Below are 15,958 nucleotides of genomic sequence, written 5' to 3'. Positions count from 1 at the left end.
CTTCATTACACAATTGTTTTTATTATTGGCAAAATTTCATATCCTTAAAGCAAAATGGTCAAACTCCAAACCTAAATTCCAGCAGTTTTTGAGTGAAATCAATCAGTATTGTACCATTGTCCAACATCTGCAAAACCAAAAAGCAATTCCAACTAATTTAATTCTTTTTTTTTTTAATTTATTAAACCCCAAAGATTTTTGAAGTATTGATTCTTTTTGTCTGTATATGTATGTGTATATATTTATATACTTTTTGTTTTATTTCTTATATTTTCTGTAAAATGTACACATTGCAATTTCCCCTGAGACATTCACATTGTTATTGTATTGTGTTGTTTGTCAATAAAGTATGAAAAAAACCAAAAAAAAAAAAACCCAGAGGAATCTTCTCCCTGCTGCTTCCTGCATGTCTGCCGCTGGTCCGGTCTGAACAACACCGGCTGGATGAGCGTTCAGAAAATGTTCCTGTTGTGTGACTTTGTGGCTGGTGGTTATTGCAATCATTTGAAATGACCAAAAAACAAAAAAGACGCGTTGACAACTTCAAATTAGCATAGACGACTTTCTATGAAGTCGTGGACTAATCGCCGTGAGCATCATTTCTTCCTGCAGTTCCTTCACCTGGCCTCTAGAGGGCGGGATGTTTGCAGAAGTGCATTCAAAGACAAACTGAGGAATTTGGTCTTTTTGGTGTTTCTGACATGGTCTGGTGGCATTTTTCTGACGGTGGAGGACGATTTACAGAAAACTGAATCTATGTTTCTGTGTGTTTCTGTATTCAAATGTGTGGCAGTTTCCCCTGACTGAATCTCGTCCCGTTCAGACCAGATCCTCAGAGCTTCGGCCCGGAAGACTCTCCGTCTTTTACATCTGATCTGATTCCCGTCCTGCTGAGGGTCTCCATGGCAACAGGATGTTGAAGCTGAGAAGATGATCTTTGTGAAGATGAGAAGATAAGAAAATGAGTTTTAATGCATCTAAACTTAGTCATTAAGTAAAGTAACCGAGCGAGGAACAGCAGGAAGGTTTCAGTTGAGCGCTGTGACGTCAGGACGAAGATGGGATTGTTTTCCAGAACCAGTGCTCTACTCTGACCTGACAGCTGGAGGAAACCTTTGGGAATCATTTACACACCAGTGCGTGGTCAAATCTGCAGCGGAGCAGATTGACAGGCGGAAAGCGCTGGCGTGTCCTGCAGGCTCCTCCTGAGACCGTGGTCAGCGCTCGCCACAGCTGCTTCCTCTTCCCCTCAGCTGCTAATGGAAGAGCAGACAAAAGACTTCAATTCATCCTCATTCCCTTCATCTCCATGACACATCTTTTCCTCTCTGACTTTGTTCCTCGTCGGGTTACGTTCTCTCCTCGTCTGCAGGAAGAAAACAAAGACGTTTGACGTCTTCCTGGGTTCTCCTCCACCAGCGGTCCGTTATCGACCCGTCTTAAGTGACTGCGGCTTAATGGAGGCAGTCAGTCAGTCTCAATAGCACCATAAGTGAGTTAGCGGGTAACACTACCTGCTGGAGATGCTTTGATGGTGGAATTAGGACGAACACAGAGAGCTTTGGGCTTCCAGCAGCTTTTTACACAAATGATCTTCCACTCTGTGGTCCGGCTCCTCTGTGGTGGATGCGGTTGATGTCATGAGACGATCTTCATCCGGCTGCATTCTGCCAGCTGTTCACCAGCGGCTGTCCTCACATATTCAGAGAACAAGTTGGAATGTTTAACCCTTAAATATTCATGGATACTCTCCATGAGGCGCGATGGAACCGGAGCATTCACAGCGGAGCCGTGCCGCGCCAGAGTCCTCAGAACTGTGATGGGAACGGTACGGCATGATTCCCATCTGTGTCAGAGCGTGGTTAAAACACGGTTAACTGGGCTCTGTCACAGTTTAGTACGATGTCAGAGCACAGAATGAAGCAATCATAGCAGATCTGTACCGCTTCATGGTTCTCTGAATCACAGTTAAGACACGGATAAGAACCGTGCTCTGACATGGTTGAGAACCGTGTCATGGATCCGTGCCGCTCCACGGTTCTCTGAACTGTCATCTGGAACGCCTCTGTAAGCCAACCTCAACCTCAACAGCGGGTTTTTTAGCACAGCAAAAAGTCCACAAAGCTAAATCTGGGTCAAGCAGGGGTCAATAAGGAGCGTGGGAGCGTCAGAGAGGAACCTGGAGGGGTCAGGATCCAGACGAGAGTCGGGGCAGGCGGCGGGCAAACAGAGTCAGAACAGGATCAGGAACCAGAAGATCAGATCCGGATATGACGCTCGGTACTGACGGCAGAGTGGCACAAATACTACTTCACTTAATACTATTTCACGCTGTGAATGACCCCTGGAGGGGAAAAGGCACCACTTTGTAATGACTGATGGGTTAGAAACAACTAAATAAACCTTTTTCTGTTCTTTGCTTTATGTTCTATCAGAAATAAACACAAAGTGGAGGTGGGGGGGGGGGGGGGGGTAAGGAGCCGTTTAATTGAACTCATTTTTCATAATTGGGGGATTTCTTTTACTTCACCATTTTTTGAAACAACAGAGTGCCCCCCCCCCCCGGTTGACGTCAGAGATGGACGGTCCAGGTAAACTACGTCTGTGGGGCGAACGACAGGTTTTCTACTCTGAAACACTCAGAGGAGGAGGTTTTTCATCGGTTCTTTGGTGCTCATCCTTCTGGAAACCTTCACCATCAGGAACCTGCCGACATCTTCCTCAGGTTAATCTGAGTTTGCAGAATCCAGAAGATGATGAAGACCCTGAAAGGTTGAAGAGGGGGGTGTAGGTCTGGTACTTCCCATCGCAGCAGACCTTGGTGGTTTGACCCAAATCTGCTTTTACTCTGAAAGCTGCTGGCAGCAGGAGGGAGGGGCGCTGCGGGGGCTTTTAGATGCTGGACGGAGACCCGAGTCAGAGGAGAGCTGTCCGTCTGCCGGCCGGTCTGCATCCATGATGTCAGAAGAGTGACGGACGGAGGGAATCTGCTGAAGACTCGCCCAGCAGTTTGGACCTCAAACATCAGAGGAGGCAGCCTGTCCCCGTTTGGTTCCCCCCTCCAGGATTTTTAAAACCCTTTCAGACGCCACAGGACAACGTTTTTGGATTCTGCAGAAATGTGGTCGTGCATCAAAAACTTCTTCACCTACGAAACCACAAAGTCTGTGGTGGTGAAGAGCTGGACCATCGGCATCATCAACCGGGTCGTCCAGCTGCTCATCATCACCTACTTCATCGGGTGAGTGTGGCCCCACCTGTGGGGGGTGGGGGGTCATTACCAGGACGGTCAGGTGGGGGTCTTTACTGCAGACCCTGGTGATGCAGAACTTCTGCTGCTTCGAGGACGTGAATGTCTTTGTGTTCCTCTGAGGTTCAGGATGAACTCAGAGAGGAAACAGTCAGGAGTCGCCTTCAAATCCAATCAACCTTTATTTATAAAGCGCTTCTCATCAAGAGGAGTCAAACGTTTAAATGCTGAAGAGACAAAAAACATCAAAAATGGAACAAACCTATTTTTATTCAAGTCAGTTTGCAGATGTCGGTTAGAAAATCTCCAAACCTTCTTCTGTTTGTTTCCTCTGCAGAACATCAGAGCCGTTCAGCAGAATCCAAACATTCTGGATTTGAGTGAATTTCTTATTTTATGACATTACTCGGATAAAAACGCCTCTTTTCAGGCGCGTCTGTGGTAGATTTGAATCTAAGTAAATGTCTCTACAGAAAGAAATTTGAGTTTTACACAAAACTGCTGCTGTGTTTGCTTTATTAGGCAGAAATGATGTACTTTTAGACTAAAACGAAGGATCAAACACACCAAAATGTTACTGAATTAAAAATATATAAAGGCAACACAGATTCAGATATAAAATTTGACAAGTTTTGCTCTTCAAATATTGTCCAGGAGGGAACAAAACACTGTTTCTTACACAAAAAACACTTGACACCAGATCTGATTTCAGAGAAATATGTTGGTAATTGTATGTATTTCTTTACACCCTTTTACCTTTAATATTTTTTTTTCAATTCTTTACTAATCATCCTAAGTTTAAGGATATATCTTCCTTTTCTTGTCTTTGGTGGCAAAAACCAAACGGCAAACGCTAAACGGTGACAGCAGACACTGATGGTATCTGAGAGCTTTGGGAGGAGCGGCAACGCTGATTTATGCAACACAAACAGGAAACTGACATCTGCACAAATCACACAACAGGCAACAGCATATTGTTTGGTTAACGTCTTTTTCTGCTTTGAAGATGATTTGAGCTGTTTAGTATTCTACCAAATCACACAGTTTGAGTTCTTTTGAGGATAAACAAGTGGTTGTGTGATCACGTTACACTTGGTGTGGCTCCTTTTGAAGTAATGAAAGTAAACGTAGGATTGATTCATAATTATTCCTCCAAACTTCTGTGCAATAGAAAAAATATGATGAAATGAACGCACAGTAAAGAGCTGCAGAGAAGCTCCTGGACAGTTTAGCTTCTAGATGTCTGTCATGTCCTTTCACTTTAGTTTCTCATCAATAAGAACCCCAAGAAATTTATTTTCATGAATTATTTCAAGTCTCACCCCATTTATGTTTAATATTTACATCTTTTTCATTATAGTTACAGAACAGCTTAAAACGACAATAAGATGTTTGTTAAAATTAAGAAGAAATTAGATTTATTGTCGTCAACAAAGTCTTTACATCTTTCATAAAGTTACTAAGAAGTTAGTTTTGTCTCATAAGATATTTCTACGGTGGCCCAGAAGGGTCACAACACAACACATTAACTTTATACACAACACACTAACTTTACACACAACACATTAACTTTACACACAACACATTAACTTTATACACAACACACTAACTTTACACACAACACACTAACTTTACACACAACACATTAACTTAACACACAACACATTAACTTAACACACAACACATTAACTCACAACACAACACAATAACTCACAACACAACACATTAACTCACAACACAACACATTAACTCATGGCCCAGAAGGGTCACAACACAACACATTAACTTACCTCACAACACATTAACTCACAACACAACACATTAACTCACAACACAATAACTCACAACACAACACATTAACTCACAACACAACACATTAACTCATGGCCCAGAAGGGTCACAACACAACACATTAACTTACCTCACAACACATTAACTTACCTCACAACACATTAACTCACAACGGAAGTAAAGCAGCAATTGAAGTGCTTTTATTCTGAAATTTCTACTGGGCTGAGCAGCTAACTACCTAACAGAAAGTAATGTCACAGTGAGCTGTGGAGGGAGCATGTTATTGCTACAAGAGAAGCTAGCAGCAGTGTTGCCAGAAACTTTGTCTTTACTACGGTTCTCCTTCCTCTAAACACACACAATATGAACACACACTCCTCCCTCCGCTCTGACACCCCCCTCTGTCGCTGCACGCGCGCTCCTCTCCTCTCCTTTTTTCCGCTCCGTCCTGTGTGTGCGTGTGTGTTGGGGACTGCACGTGCTTGTGTGAGAGGACAGAGCGGAAAAAAGGAGAGGAGAGGAGCGCGCGTGCAGCTCCCTCCACAGCTCACTGTGACATTACTTTCTGTTAGGTAGTTAGCTGCTCAGCCCAGTAGAAATTTCAGAATAAAAGCACTTCCATTGCTGCTTTACTTCCGTTGTTAGTTAATGTGTTGTGAGGTAAGTTATTGTGTTGTGTTGTGAGTTAATGTGTTGTGTTGTGAGTTATTGTGTTGTGTTGTGAGTTATTGTGTTGTGTTGTGAGTTAATGTGTTGTGTGTTAAGTTAATGTGTTGTGTGTAAAGTTAGTGTGTTGTGTGTAAAGTTAGTGTGTTGTGTGTAAAGTTAGTGTGTTGTGTGTAAAGTTAATGTGTTGTGTGTAAAGTTAGTGTGTTGTGTGTAAAGTTAGTGTGTTGTGTGTAAAGTTAGTGTGTTGTGTGTAAAGTTAATGTGTTGTGTGTAAAGTTAGTGTGTTGTGTGTAAAGTTAGTGTGTTGTGTGTAAAGTTAATGTGTTGTGTGTAAAGTTAGTGTGTTGTGTGTAAAGTTAGTGTGTTGTGTGTAAAGTTAGTGTGTTGTGTATAAAGTTAGTGTGTTGTGTATAAAGTTAATGTGTTGTGTGTAAAGTTAGTGTGTTGTGTGTAAAGTTAGTGTGTTGTGTGTAAAGTTAGTGTGTTGTGTGTAAAGTTAGTGTGTTGTGTGTAAAGTTAATGTGTTGTGTGTAAAGTTAGTGTGTTGTGTGTAAAGTTAGTGTGTTGTGTGTAAAGTTAGTGTGTTGTGTGTAAAGTTAGTGTGTTGTGTGTAAAGTTAATGTGTTGTGTGTAAAGTTAGTGTGTTGTGTGTAAAGTTAGTGTGTTGTGTGTAAAGTTAGTGTGTTGTGTGTAAAGTTAGTGTGTTGTGTGTAAAGTTAGTGTGTTGTGTGTAAAGTTAATGTGTTGTGTGTAAAGTTAGTGTGTTGTGTGTAAAGTTAGTGTGTTGTGTGTAAAGTTAGTGTGTTGTGTATAAAGTTAGTGTGTTGTGTATAAAGTTAATGTGTTGTGTGTAAAGTTAGTGTGTTGTGTGTAAAGTTAGTGTGTTGTGTGTAAAGTTAATGTGTTGTGTGTAAAGTTAGTGTGTTGTGTGTAAAGTTAGTGTGTTGTGTGTAAAGTTAGTGTGTTGTGTGTAAAGTTAATGTGTTGTGTATAAAGTTAGTGTGTTGTGTATAAAGTTAATGTGTTGTGTGTAAAGTTAGTGTGTTGTGTGTAAAGTTAGTGTGTTGTGTGTAAAGTTAATGTGTTGTGTGTAAAGTTAGTGTGTTGTGTGTAAAGTTAGTGTGTTGTGTGTAAAGTTAGTGTGTTGTGTGTAAAGTTAATGTGTTGTGTGTAAAGTTAGTGTGTTGTGTGTAAAGTTAGTGTGTTGTGTGTAAAGTTAGTGTGTTGTGTGTAAAGTTAGTGTGTTGTGTGTAAAGTTAGTGTGTTGTGTGTAAAGTTAGTGTGTTGTGTGTAAAGTTAGTGTGTTGTGTGTAAAGTTAATGTGTTGTGTGTAAAGTTAGTGTGTTGTGTGTAAAGTTAGTGTGTTGTGTGTAAAGTTAGTGTGTTGTGTATAAAGTTAGTGTGTTGTGTATAAAGTTAATGTGTTGTGTGTAAAGTTAGTGTGTTGTGTGTAAAGTTAGTGTGTTGTGTGTAAAGTTAATGTGTTGTGTGTAAAGTTAGTGTGTTGTGTGTAAAGTTAGTGTGTTGTGTGTAAAGTTAGTGTGTTGTGTGTAAAGTTAATGTGTTGTGTATAAAGTTAGTGTGTTGTGTATAAAGTTAATGTGTTGTGTGTAAAGTTAGTGTGTTGTGTGTAAAGTTAGTGTGTTGTGTGTAAAGTTAATGTGTTGTGTGTAAAGTTAGTGTGTTGTGTGTAAAGTTAGTGTGTTGTGTGTAAAGTTAGTGTGTTGTGTGTAAAGTTAATGTGTTGTGTGTAAAGTTAGTGTGTTGTGTGTAAAGTTAGTGTGTTGTGTGTAAAGTTAGTGTGTTGTGTGTAAAGTTAATGTGTTGTGTTGTGACCCTTCTGGGCCACCGTATATTTCTGCTCCAAACTAGACAAAATACAGAAAACATTTTTACTGCCGGTCCACTGAAACAAGCTGACAACTCTCCCTAAAAGCTCCAACAGAAAGGAGTTTCTCTCAGGGATGTCAATTCATCGCGTGAATTAATTACAGCAATTTTTTTTTATGGCATTCTTCTCATTTTGGGTTGGACGGTTGCTTCCATGAAGTCCATCCATGCCGGATGATGAAGAGTCTCTTCCCGCTCAAACAACGGCCATTTATGAAAAATATAGATATGAAATCAATTATTGGAACTCCTGCTTTATTTCTAAGTTTAAATGGTTTTTGACACAAAGCGTCGTCATGGTAACGGCTAAAAAACCCTTGCAGTGACCTTGCTTCTCTCTCGCTCATTTCTCTTTGAGGAAAGTGATCGTCATAAGAAAATTGACAGAGCGTCATTTCAGCTGGTCTCTTCCAGCATGTTTTGTCCAGATGATGAAGCAAAAGTTTGTTTAAAATAAAACAAAGTCCACTGTCTGAGGAGTTCAATTCTCCTCCAGCCTCATTTCCACCTTCTAACGTCCTCTTCTTTCTTTTCTGCTTCATCCAAGTCTCCAAAAAGATCAAATTCACCAAACAGGAAGCTATAAAATCACTAATATCTTCTCCTGCTGTTGTGGTAAACTGTGAAATAAACTATGTCAGCATAAGAATTAAGAAAATTGTTCCTACTGTTTTTATAAATGTTCTTAATTAGAGCACTCTGGACTTTTAACCTAAGGTTGAAAAAAGCTTCATATAGCAGCTTTTCTGCCACAATGTCACTGATTTAATTAAAAAAGAGGATTTTCACAGCAATTACTAGTTTAATGATAATTACGATTAAAAATAGATCAATTAGATTAATTAATTTTGAGTTACAGCCAAACTTCCTGTTGTGTTTTTATGGAGTAAAAATTTTAAGTAGGAGGGTTCTGCGGTCCATGATCTACATTCAGAACCATCTACTTCTCTGAGGTTTCCTTCAACGGTGGAGAAAATCATTTTGAAGGAGATTGAGGATAAAATCCCAGTGTGACCTTTTCTCCACGTCTGTGTGCGTCTCAGGTGGGTGTTTCTCTGTGAGAAAGCCTACCAGATAATAGACACGGCCATCGAGTCCTCAGTGATGACCAAGGTCAAAGGTTTCGGAGTCCACAACGGCCAGGTCATGGACGTGGCCGACTACGTCACCCCCACGCAGGTACTGGAGGTTCTGATCAGCCTTCACAGGATGTTGTTCAGGACTGAGGCATGGTTGTGTTTGCAGGGAGCGTCTGTGTTCTGCATCATCACCAAGACCATCACCACGGAGAACCAAGTCCAAGGACTCTGTCCAGAGGTCAGCCACCGCCACACGCCACCTTCAGGAACAGCCTCACTCTCAGTCCACTTCCAGCCTCAAGCTGAGCTGTCATCAAACCTTCAGTTTAACCATTGACTGTATGTGAGATCTATGAGTGACCCCGCCCCCCTGGCGTTCCAAACAGGAAGTGTCTCCAAGAGGCGAAAATCCAAAGACCTCTATGGAGAATGAAACAGCTGTTACTCAGTCATTTTATTGGTCAGAATAAACATTCTGGATCTGATTCCTTTTTTTTTAAATGATAATATTTTTTATATTATAAAACTGACCAATCAGAGGCTTCAATAGAAGTAGGCGGAGCCTATTGCCCCCCACTTCCAATGTTCAAAAAATGTGATTGACAGATTTCATTTAGCCTGCTTTCACGTGGATTGGGGAGTGGTCATCCAACAAGCTCGCTCCTGATTGGTGTGAATGGTTGCCATAGAAACAAAGACTCAGACCAATCACTGCTTACTGACTGTGTGTCGTTGGTTAGAGCTGGAATGATGTCACACTCGCTCAGTCCCGTTCTTACATACAGTAAATGGTTTTAACGTACAAGGGGGGCGGGAACACGGTCACCGAAATTCACCTAAAGATAACTGACGTTTTCAACAAAATCAAATCTGTCAGCTTCTCAGTTCTTAACATGTAAATATGATTGACAGCTGTAGAGAAGGTTTCAGGGGTTCAGATGCTCACAGCTCCAGACGTGATGAAAAGGAAAGGCAGATTTCACTCATGATCTCATTCTTGGCTTGTGTTTGTCCCAGAGTGAGAAAAGGTGGATCTGTTACAACGACAGCGACTGTAACCCACAAAGGAACAAGCCCGGAGATTACGGTAAAACTGCCCCCCGCCTGTCCTCTGGCCTCATCTTCACACGGTCAGACGGTCAGGTGTGTTTGTCTGTCACCACGCAGGAATCCTCACGGGCAGATGCGTCTCCTTCAACGACACCAAGAAGACCTGCGAGATCAAAGGCTGGTGTCCTGCAGAGATCGACACAGTAAAAATGTGAGGAACCGGTGCTGCTCATCCGGCTCGTTTGGGGCGAACTCCTCGGGATGAGCGGACACCAGCAGTTTAGATGAAGCTGCCACAGAACAGAAGCAGGACGGACATGATGTGCTCCACTTTGTGTTCTTGTCTCCTCAGAACACCAATGATGGAGGTGGAGAACTTCACCATCTTCATCAAGAACAGCATCCGTTTTCCAAAGTTTAACTACACCAAGTACGACCGTCTTCACGAGCCAGAACCGGACGCCTGTGCTGCTGTCAGTCACAACTCCTGACCTGTGTTTGGTCCTTCGCAGGGGAAACTTTCTACCCTCCATCAACCGGACCTACATCAAAAAATGTAACTTTGATAAGGTGAACAACACCTACTGCCCCATCTTCAGAGTGGGAGATGTGGTCCACTACGCCGACCAGGACTTCAGCAAACTGGCAGACAAGGTACCAAACAGTTCATCTGAGAAGACGTTAGGTCCTCACTTTCTTGTGCCATCATGTTTGTGTTCCAACACAATCCCAGCTGAAGATCAGGCTTGGTTTACAAATGTTCTTTAAATAGGGGGAGCCGAACAGTTCAACACACTCTCACCCCAACTCATCCTATATGGACCCAGGTTTAACCTCCTGAGGCAGTTCTCTGGAGAATCTGGAGTGGGCTGCGTCAGGGGGGGGGGTTTGATGGCTCCAGAGTAGATGTTGAGTTAACTGGCCCTTTGTCTTCCAGGGAGGGGTGATTGGGATAAAAATCAGCTGGATGTGTGACCTGGACAAGTCAGACGAGCATTGCAAACCTTCCTACTCTTTCAATCGGCTGGACACCATGTCGCAGAAGAACGAAGTCTCACCTGGATACAACTTCAGGTATCCACTGTGCTTCCACAGGAGAACTCAATCACATCAAGCAGCACCACCAGACCTCTGAGATACATACTTTAACCAGGGTTATGAGGCTCTGCCGCTCCTTTAAACAATCATAGTTTACATGTTCTCCTCATGCATGTGTGGATTTGCTCCAGTTTCCTCAAAGACATGTTTCGTAGGTTCATTGAAGTTTCTATGGAGTGAACATGAATGTGTGAGTGGTTGTGTGACCCTGTGTCAGACGGGTGACTTGTCCAGGGTGTACCCCGTCCTCCCCCAGTAGTATCTGGGATAGGCTCCAGTAACCCTGTGACCCCAGAAAGATTCATGGATGGATGGATGGATGGATGGATGCCCCTACATCTTTGTCTTTACACATATCTAATGCAATTATGAATGATGGATAGATCATGTATACATACATTTATATACAAATGTTTATATTAAGAAATTTCAAACATTGTTTATTTTTTTTGGACATAGTGTCTCTTGATGTTGCAGGTTTGCCAAATATTATAAGATGGAGAATGGAACTGACTATCGCACTCTGATCAAAGCCTACGCCATCAGGTTTGATGTGATCGTCAATGGAAACGTGAGTCCATACTTTCACAGATATTTGGGTCATGAGAGGAAGGGTTTTGTTGTACATCTGAACTGTTCAGAGGCTGTAGATGTTGGTCACTGGTCTTCCTTTGCAGGCAGGGAAGTTCAACATGATCCCCACCCTCATCAACATGGTGGCAGCCTTCACATCAGTGGGAGTGGTGAGACTTACTGCTGTTCTTTGTCATGTGATTTTATAATAATCAGACTCTTAAACGTGTGCCACTGGTTCTGACTGAATGTCCCATATAGGTCATGATACTATTATCAATGATACTATAGCATGAGGATATAACTGTATCCTATAACTGTAACATGCAACCACAAGGGGGCACAATCGGGGTCAGCGGAGACTCGGGTAACAACGACCATCACCGGTGCTGTTGGTTAGGATGACCACGGACAGGGATGGAAATGTAAAGAAGGGTTCCACAAGTGTGATAGAAAGATGGAAGGAGAACTTTGAAGAACTGATCGATGAGGAAGTCTGGACTGACAGAGAAGAATATTTGAGTTGTTCAGGATGTGGATGAGAGCTGGAGGACAGCGCTGAGATGTTCTGTAAGGATTTCCAGGTGTAGGTGGGACTACACCAAGGATCAGCTTTGAGTTCCGTCTTGTTTCCATAGTGATGGATGGACAGACTGACAGATGAGGTCGGACAGGAACCTCTGTGGACCATGATGTTTGCAGATGACACCATGATCTGTAGTGAGAGCAGGAAGCAGATGGAGTAACATCTACGGAGCGGCAGTGGCTCAGGTGGTTGAGTAGGTCGTCCAAAGATCAAAGGGTCAGTCAACTGTCGTGTCTTTGGGCAAGACACGTGCACGAATGTCCCGGTGACAGTCGGAGGGGCCGTAGGCATGAACTGGCAGCCACTCCTCTGTCATCACCAAGTATGGATGAGGAGTGAGTGAATAATGGACACATTGTAAGCGCTTTGAGCGTCTGGAAAAGCAGAGATAAATCGAATCCATTATTATTATCTAGAGAAGTGGAGGTTTGTTCTGGAAAGGAGAGGAATGAAGGTCAGCTGCAGCAGACAGAATCTACCGGTATGTGTAAATGAGAGGAACAGTGAGGCTACAGGGAGCAGAGATGAAGGTGCTGAGGTTCTCTTTGGGATCAGGATGGATCCATCAGAGGAACAGATCATGATAGATGTTCTGGAGATCCATGCAGGGAAGCAGATGGAGATGTTTGGAGTTGTTGGAACCAGGATGATGTCAGTGAAAGAATGATGAGGTTGGAGATGGAAAGAGAGGAAGAACAAAGAGGAGGGTCATGGATGAAGGAGGACATGAGGCTGGTTGGTGTGAACAAGGACAATGGTGAGGGTAAGATGGAGGAAGATGATTTGCTGTGACACCTAAAGGAAGGAGCCAAACGACAAAAGAGAAGAAGACCTACTAGTTGTAAACACGGTAACTAATCTATGAGGTAAAGATTATCTCAAACTTGTTTAAACATCCTGAACACAGGGCTTTTGGGATTTCTGGGTCACAGAAGGTTGAATATCATCTTTTCTTGTCTTGATTCTGCAGGGAACGGTTCTTTGCGACATCATTCTTCTGAACTTCCTGAAGGGGGCAGAGCAGTATAAGGCCAAGAAATTTGAAGAGGTAAAATGTCAAGTTTCCATAAAACAAGAAAAAACAACAACAATCATAACAATTATTTTTGACATATATACATCCCAGCAATCCATTGAAGCTGTGTGGTTTTGATTCTGTCATCACTGTATTTCAATCTACAAATGAAATGAATCAAATACATGAGGAATAAGGAACGATTGAACGAACAGCTGAATGCAGTGATAACTTCATTCTTCATCCCGGCGGTCCTTACAGGTGGATAAGGCTGCCTGTCTGTCTGTGGGGGAGAAATGGTCAAACCTGAACGAGGCTCAGGTGACCCCAGTAAAGATGAAGATTGGTGACCCCTCAGTGAGCCCGTAGAGGGAACATGTTCATGCAGGCATACCGGCCTGCCGTGGGCGACGGGTCGTAGTGAACACTTATACACCACGTGAGGGGGAAGCAGGCGAGATGCAGGCGTGTCGCACAGCTCATGTCATATTTTCAACCCCCCCAAATCCTGTGCAAGGAGCCCGTTAGTGGTGTTCACGTGATACGTGCACGCTCCTCGCTGCAGCCTGACTGTAGAAATGAGGAAATCAGACAATCAGAGTGTAGTTTGTGTGGATGTGTGCATGATACACTTACAACATGCAGCACCTGTAAGGGTCACCCCCCGTACAGGTCACCGACCCCCCCCCCCCCCCCCCCCCCCCCCCTCAGGTACAGGTGCATGTGTCTGAGGTTTTAAATCTGGTAAAAACATGGGAACGGCCTTGACGTCTCCATGGTGATTCATGAACCTTCACAGGTGTCTGCATCTTCTGCGCTCGCCTTCGTTGTGAAGCGTCACCTTTCATTGAAGGGAGGAGGAAACTCCTCTCTAAGGTCTGGAAGGAGCAGATGGAAGTCTGAGTCTGCAGGGATTCTGGTATCATCCAGTGTTTGATTCAAGTTGCTTGGATGTTTTCATGCAGTTGGTCCACCTGGTTGTGTGTTTATTGGACAAAATAATAGAAATATAGTCCTGGATTGTGGGAACAGTGTTGATTCTGTACTCAGTGAGATGGGAAAAGGAGGCAGGATCTGCCGGATCTCCTGGATCTGCCGGATCTGCATCCTAGGTGTCAGAACCTCTGGCCCTGTTTGCATTCTCAGTTCTAAAGGTAGAAATATATCAGTGCCTCCCAGCTTTGCTTCCAGAGTCGGTCCAGCTGTGTGGTGGAGATCCTTCCATGGAGGGAAGGGCCCCCTAAAAACCCTCTTTCCATCTGACTCTCTGACCCTCAGGTGTCCGACAGCCCGGAGGAGTTTGAGAACGACAGCTTGTACCTCTCCCAGATGTCCCTCAGACAAAAGTCCAGTCCTCTGAAGTCCAGCGACTCCGGAGCTTTTTCTCTGGGACGCTACAGCTGAATCCACGGAAACGTAGCTGTGGTCTGAAGTTTGGTCCGGCAGAGACGTCCCGGACGTCCTGCAACCAAACCTCCAGCTTTTTGTCATTTGTGATTGAAGGCGTCGCTGCAGCTCAGACCATCGGGACGGAAGCATGACGGACGCTGCATGGTGACAGTTTGGGTGTCAGTGAAATCCCTTTTATAAAGTTTACAGAAACATGACAGAACCGGTTCTTTTTTGTGGTTTTCATTTCCAATTTATTTAAGTTCTTTATTTTTCTATTGGAACCGTCTGGAACTCTGAGCATAAATGTTTGATCCAGCGAAGCAGAAACGGCTGATTTGGTTTGAATAATGTAAATAATGTTATTTGTCCTCCAAGATGAAACGTTTGTAAAGTTTTTTTTTAATGTCGATGCCTTTACTTGATTGTTTTTAATATTGATCGGTTTCATTTATTTAACAGGAAAAGATTCTAATCTTAACGCTCCTGACCCCACAGAAAACAGTCCTTCAGCAGGTAGTGACAGACACTGAACAGGTTCAGGTCCAGCTGTCCTCGAACATCGTTCTCATCGGGATCCACACTCATAGTTATGAGACTTTTCCGTGCTTTGGATCCGTTCAGAACCATCTTTTGGATGTTTGGATGATCCGACCGGAACCTTAAACACAGATTAAATTAAAGATAATTGACATCATTGCTGGATGATGTTTTTCACGCCCCTTAAAAAGGATTCTCTGACTGAAACCATAACCGCCTCCACATCATCCAGCCCCCACCACACTGTTTTCAGGGAGGTAGGGGCTTGATCCGATGAGTTCAGGTCTCAATGTGCTTCCCCTGTCACGACCCCGAAGGTCCAGATTTCCTCTGATGGCTTGCTGAACTTACATTTTTGTTTTTATGACCCCATATGACCCCATTTAGCCGTTCAGACTGAAGCATTCATCCCCAGATATGTAGCATGAATTTAAGCCAGCAGTCTTATACTCCATGATTAGTAAATGTATTCAGAACAAATATATTAAACGGATTAAAGGGGTTAAAGATGGGAATTTAAAACGTGATAAATACCATTTCCTGATCTTTTTGAAATGTAAATGTGATGAGAAAATAAAAAGAAATAAAGGGAAAAGTACATTTGTTTCCTTTTGTTACGCCTGCAGAATTCTCTGTTTGACTTTATTCTTTGCAGCTTTCATGATGAAGGAATTCACTGGAACTCTTCATCCCATCAGATTAGAAAGAATTTCCAAGAAAAGTGACAGACAGAAAGTGATTTTTGCCTTTAGTTCTAAAGAAAAAAGACCAAAAATATTCAGTAAAATCATATTTATAATGAGAAAAAACCTTTATTCTGTTCATTTCAGCAGAACAGACTCAGTATTCAGACAGAAATCATGAAATATAGTATTTTTGAATATTCATGTTTTATCTTGTACAAGGAATTCTGTCTTTATAAATAACATTATGGATTAATATTGTTGATTTATAATCATTATTTTTTGTGTTGGTGCTTCTACTGCTTTGAGAATCAGTTTGTTTTGTGTTTGTAGCAGATAAATTAG

The 15,958-nt window shown here is 42.7% G+C and overlaps 1 protein-coding gene across 1 annotated transcript; it reads left to right on the top strand.

The window, feature by feature from the left end:
- The first annotated feature begins 2,913 nt into the window (after positions 1 to 2,913).
- Positions 2,914 to 15,525, top strand: p2rx3b (purinergic receptor P2X, ligand-gated ion channel, 3b). Its single transcript, XM_023953981.2, has 12 exons — positions 2,914 to 3,241; positions 8,644 to 8,779; positions 8,846 to 8,917; positions 9,697 to 9,766; positions 9,847 to 9,940; positions 10,082 to 10,159; positions 10,242 to 10,383; positions 10,667 to 10,803; positions 11,305 to 11,398; positions 11,505 to 11,570; positions 12,957 to 13,034; positions 14,280 to 15,525. Exons 1-12 carry the CDS (start codon positions 3,120 to 3,122, stop codon positions 14,403 to 14,405), a joined length of 1,215 nt encoding a protein of 404 aa, XP_023809749.1. The 5' UTR covers positions 2,914 to 3,119; the 3' UTR covers positions 14,406 to 15,525.
- The last annotated feature ends 433 nt before the right edge of the window (positions 15,526 to 15,958 follow it).

Source organism: Oryzias latipes, chromosome 1 (assembly GCF_053564925.1).
Source record: "Oryzias latipes strain Hd-rR chromosome 1, Olatipes_Hd-rR_3.1".
Taxonomy (NCBI): Eukaryota; Metazoa; Chordata; class Actinopteri; order Beloniformes; family Adrianichthyidae; genus Oryzias; species Oryzias latipes.
The sequence above is the reverse complement of the archived record's forward strand: the minus strand, read 5'-3'. Positions and strand labels throughout refer to the sequence as shown.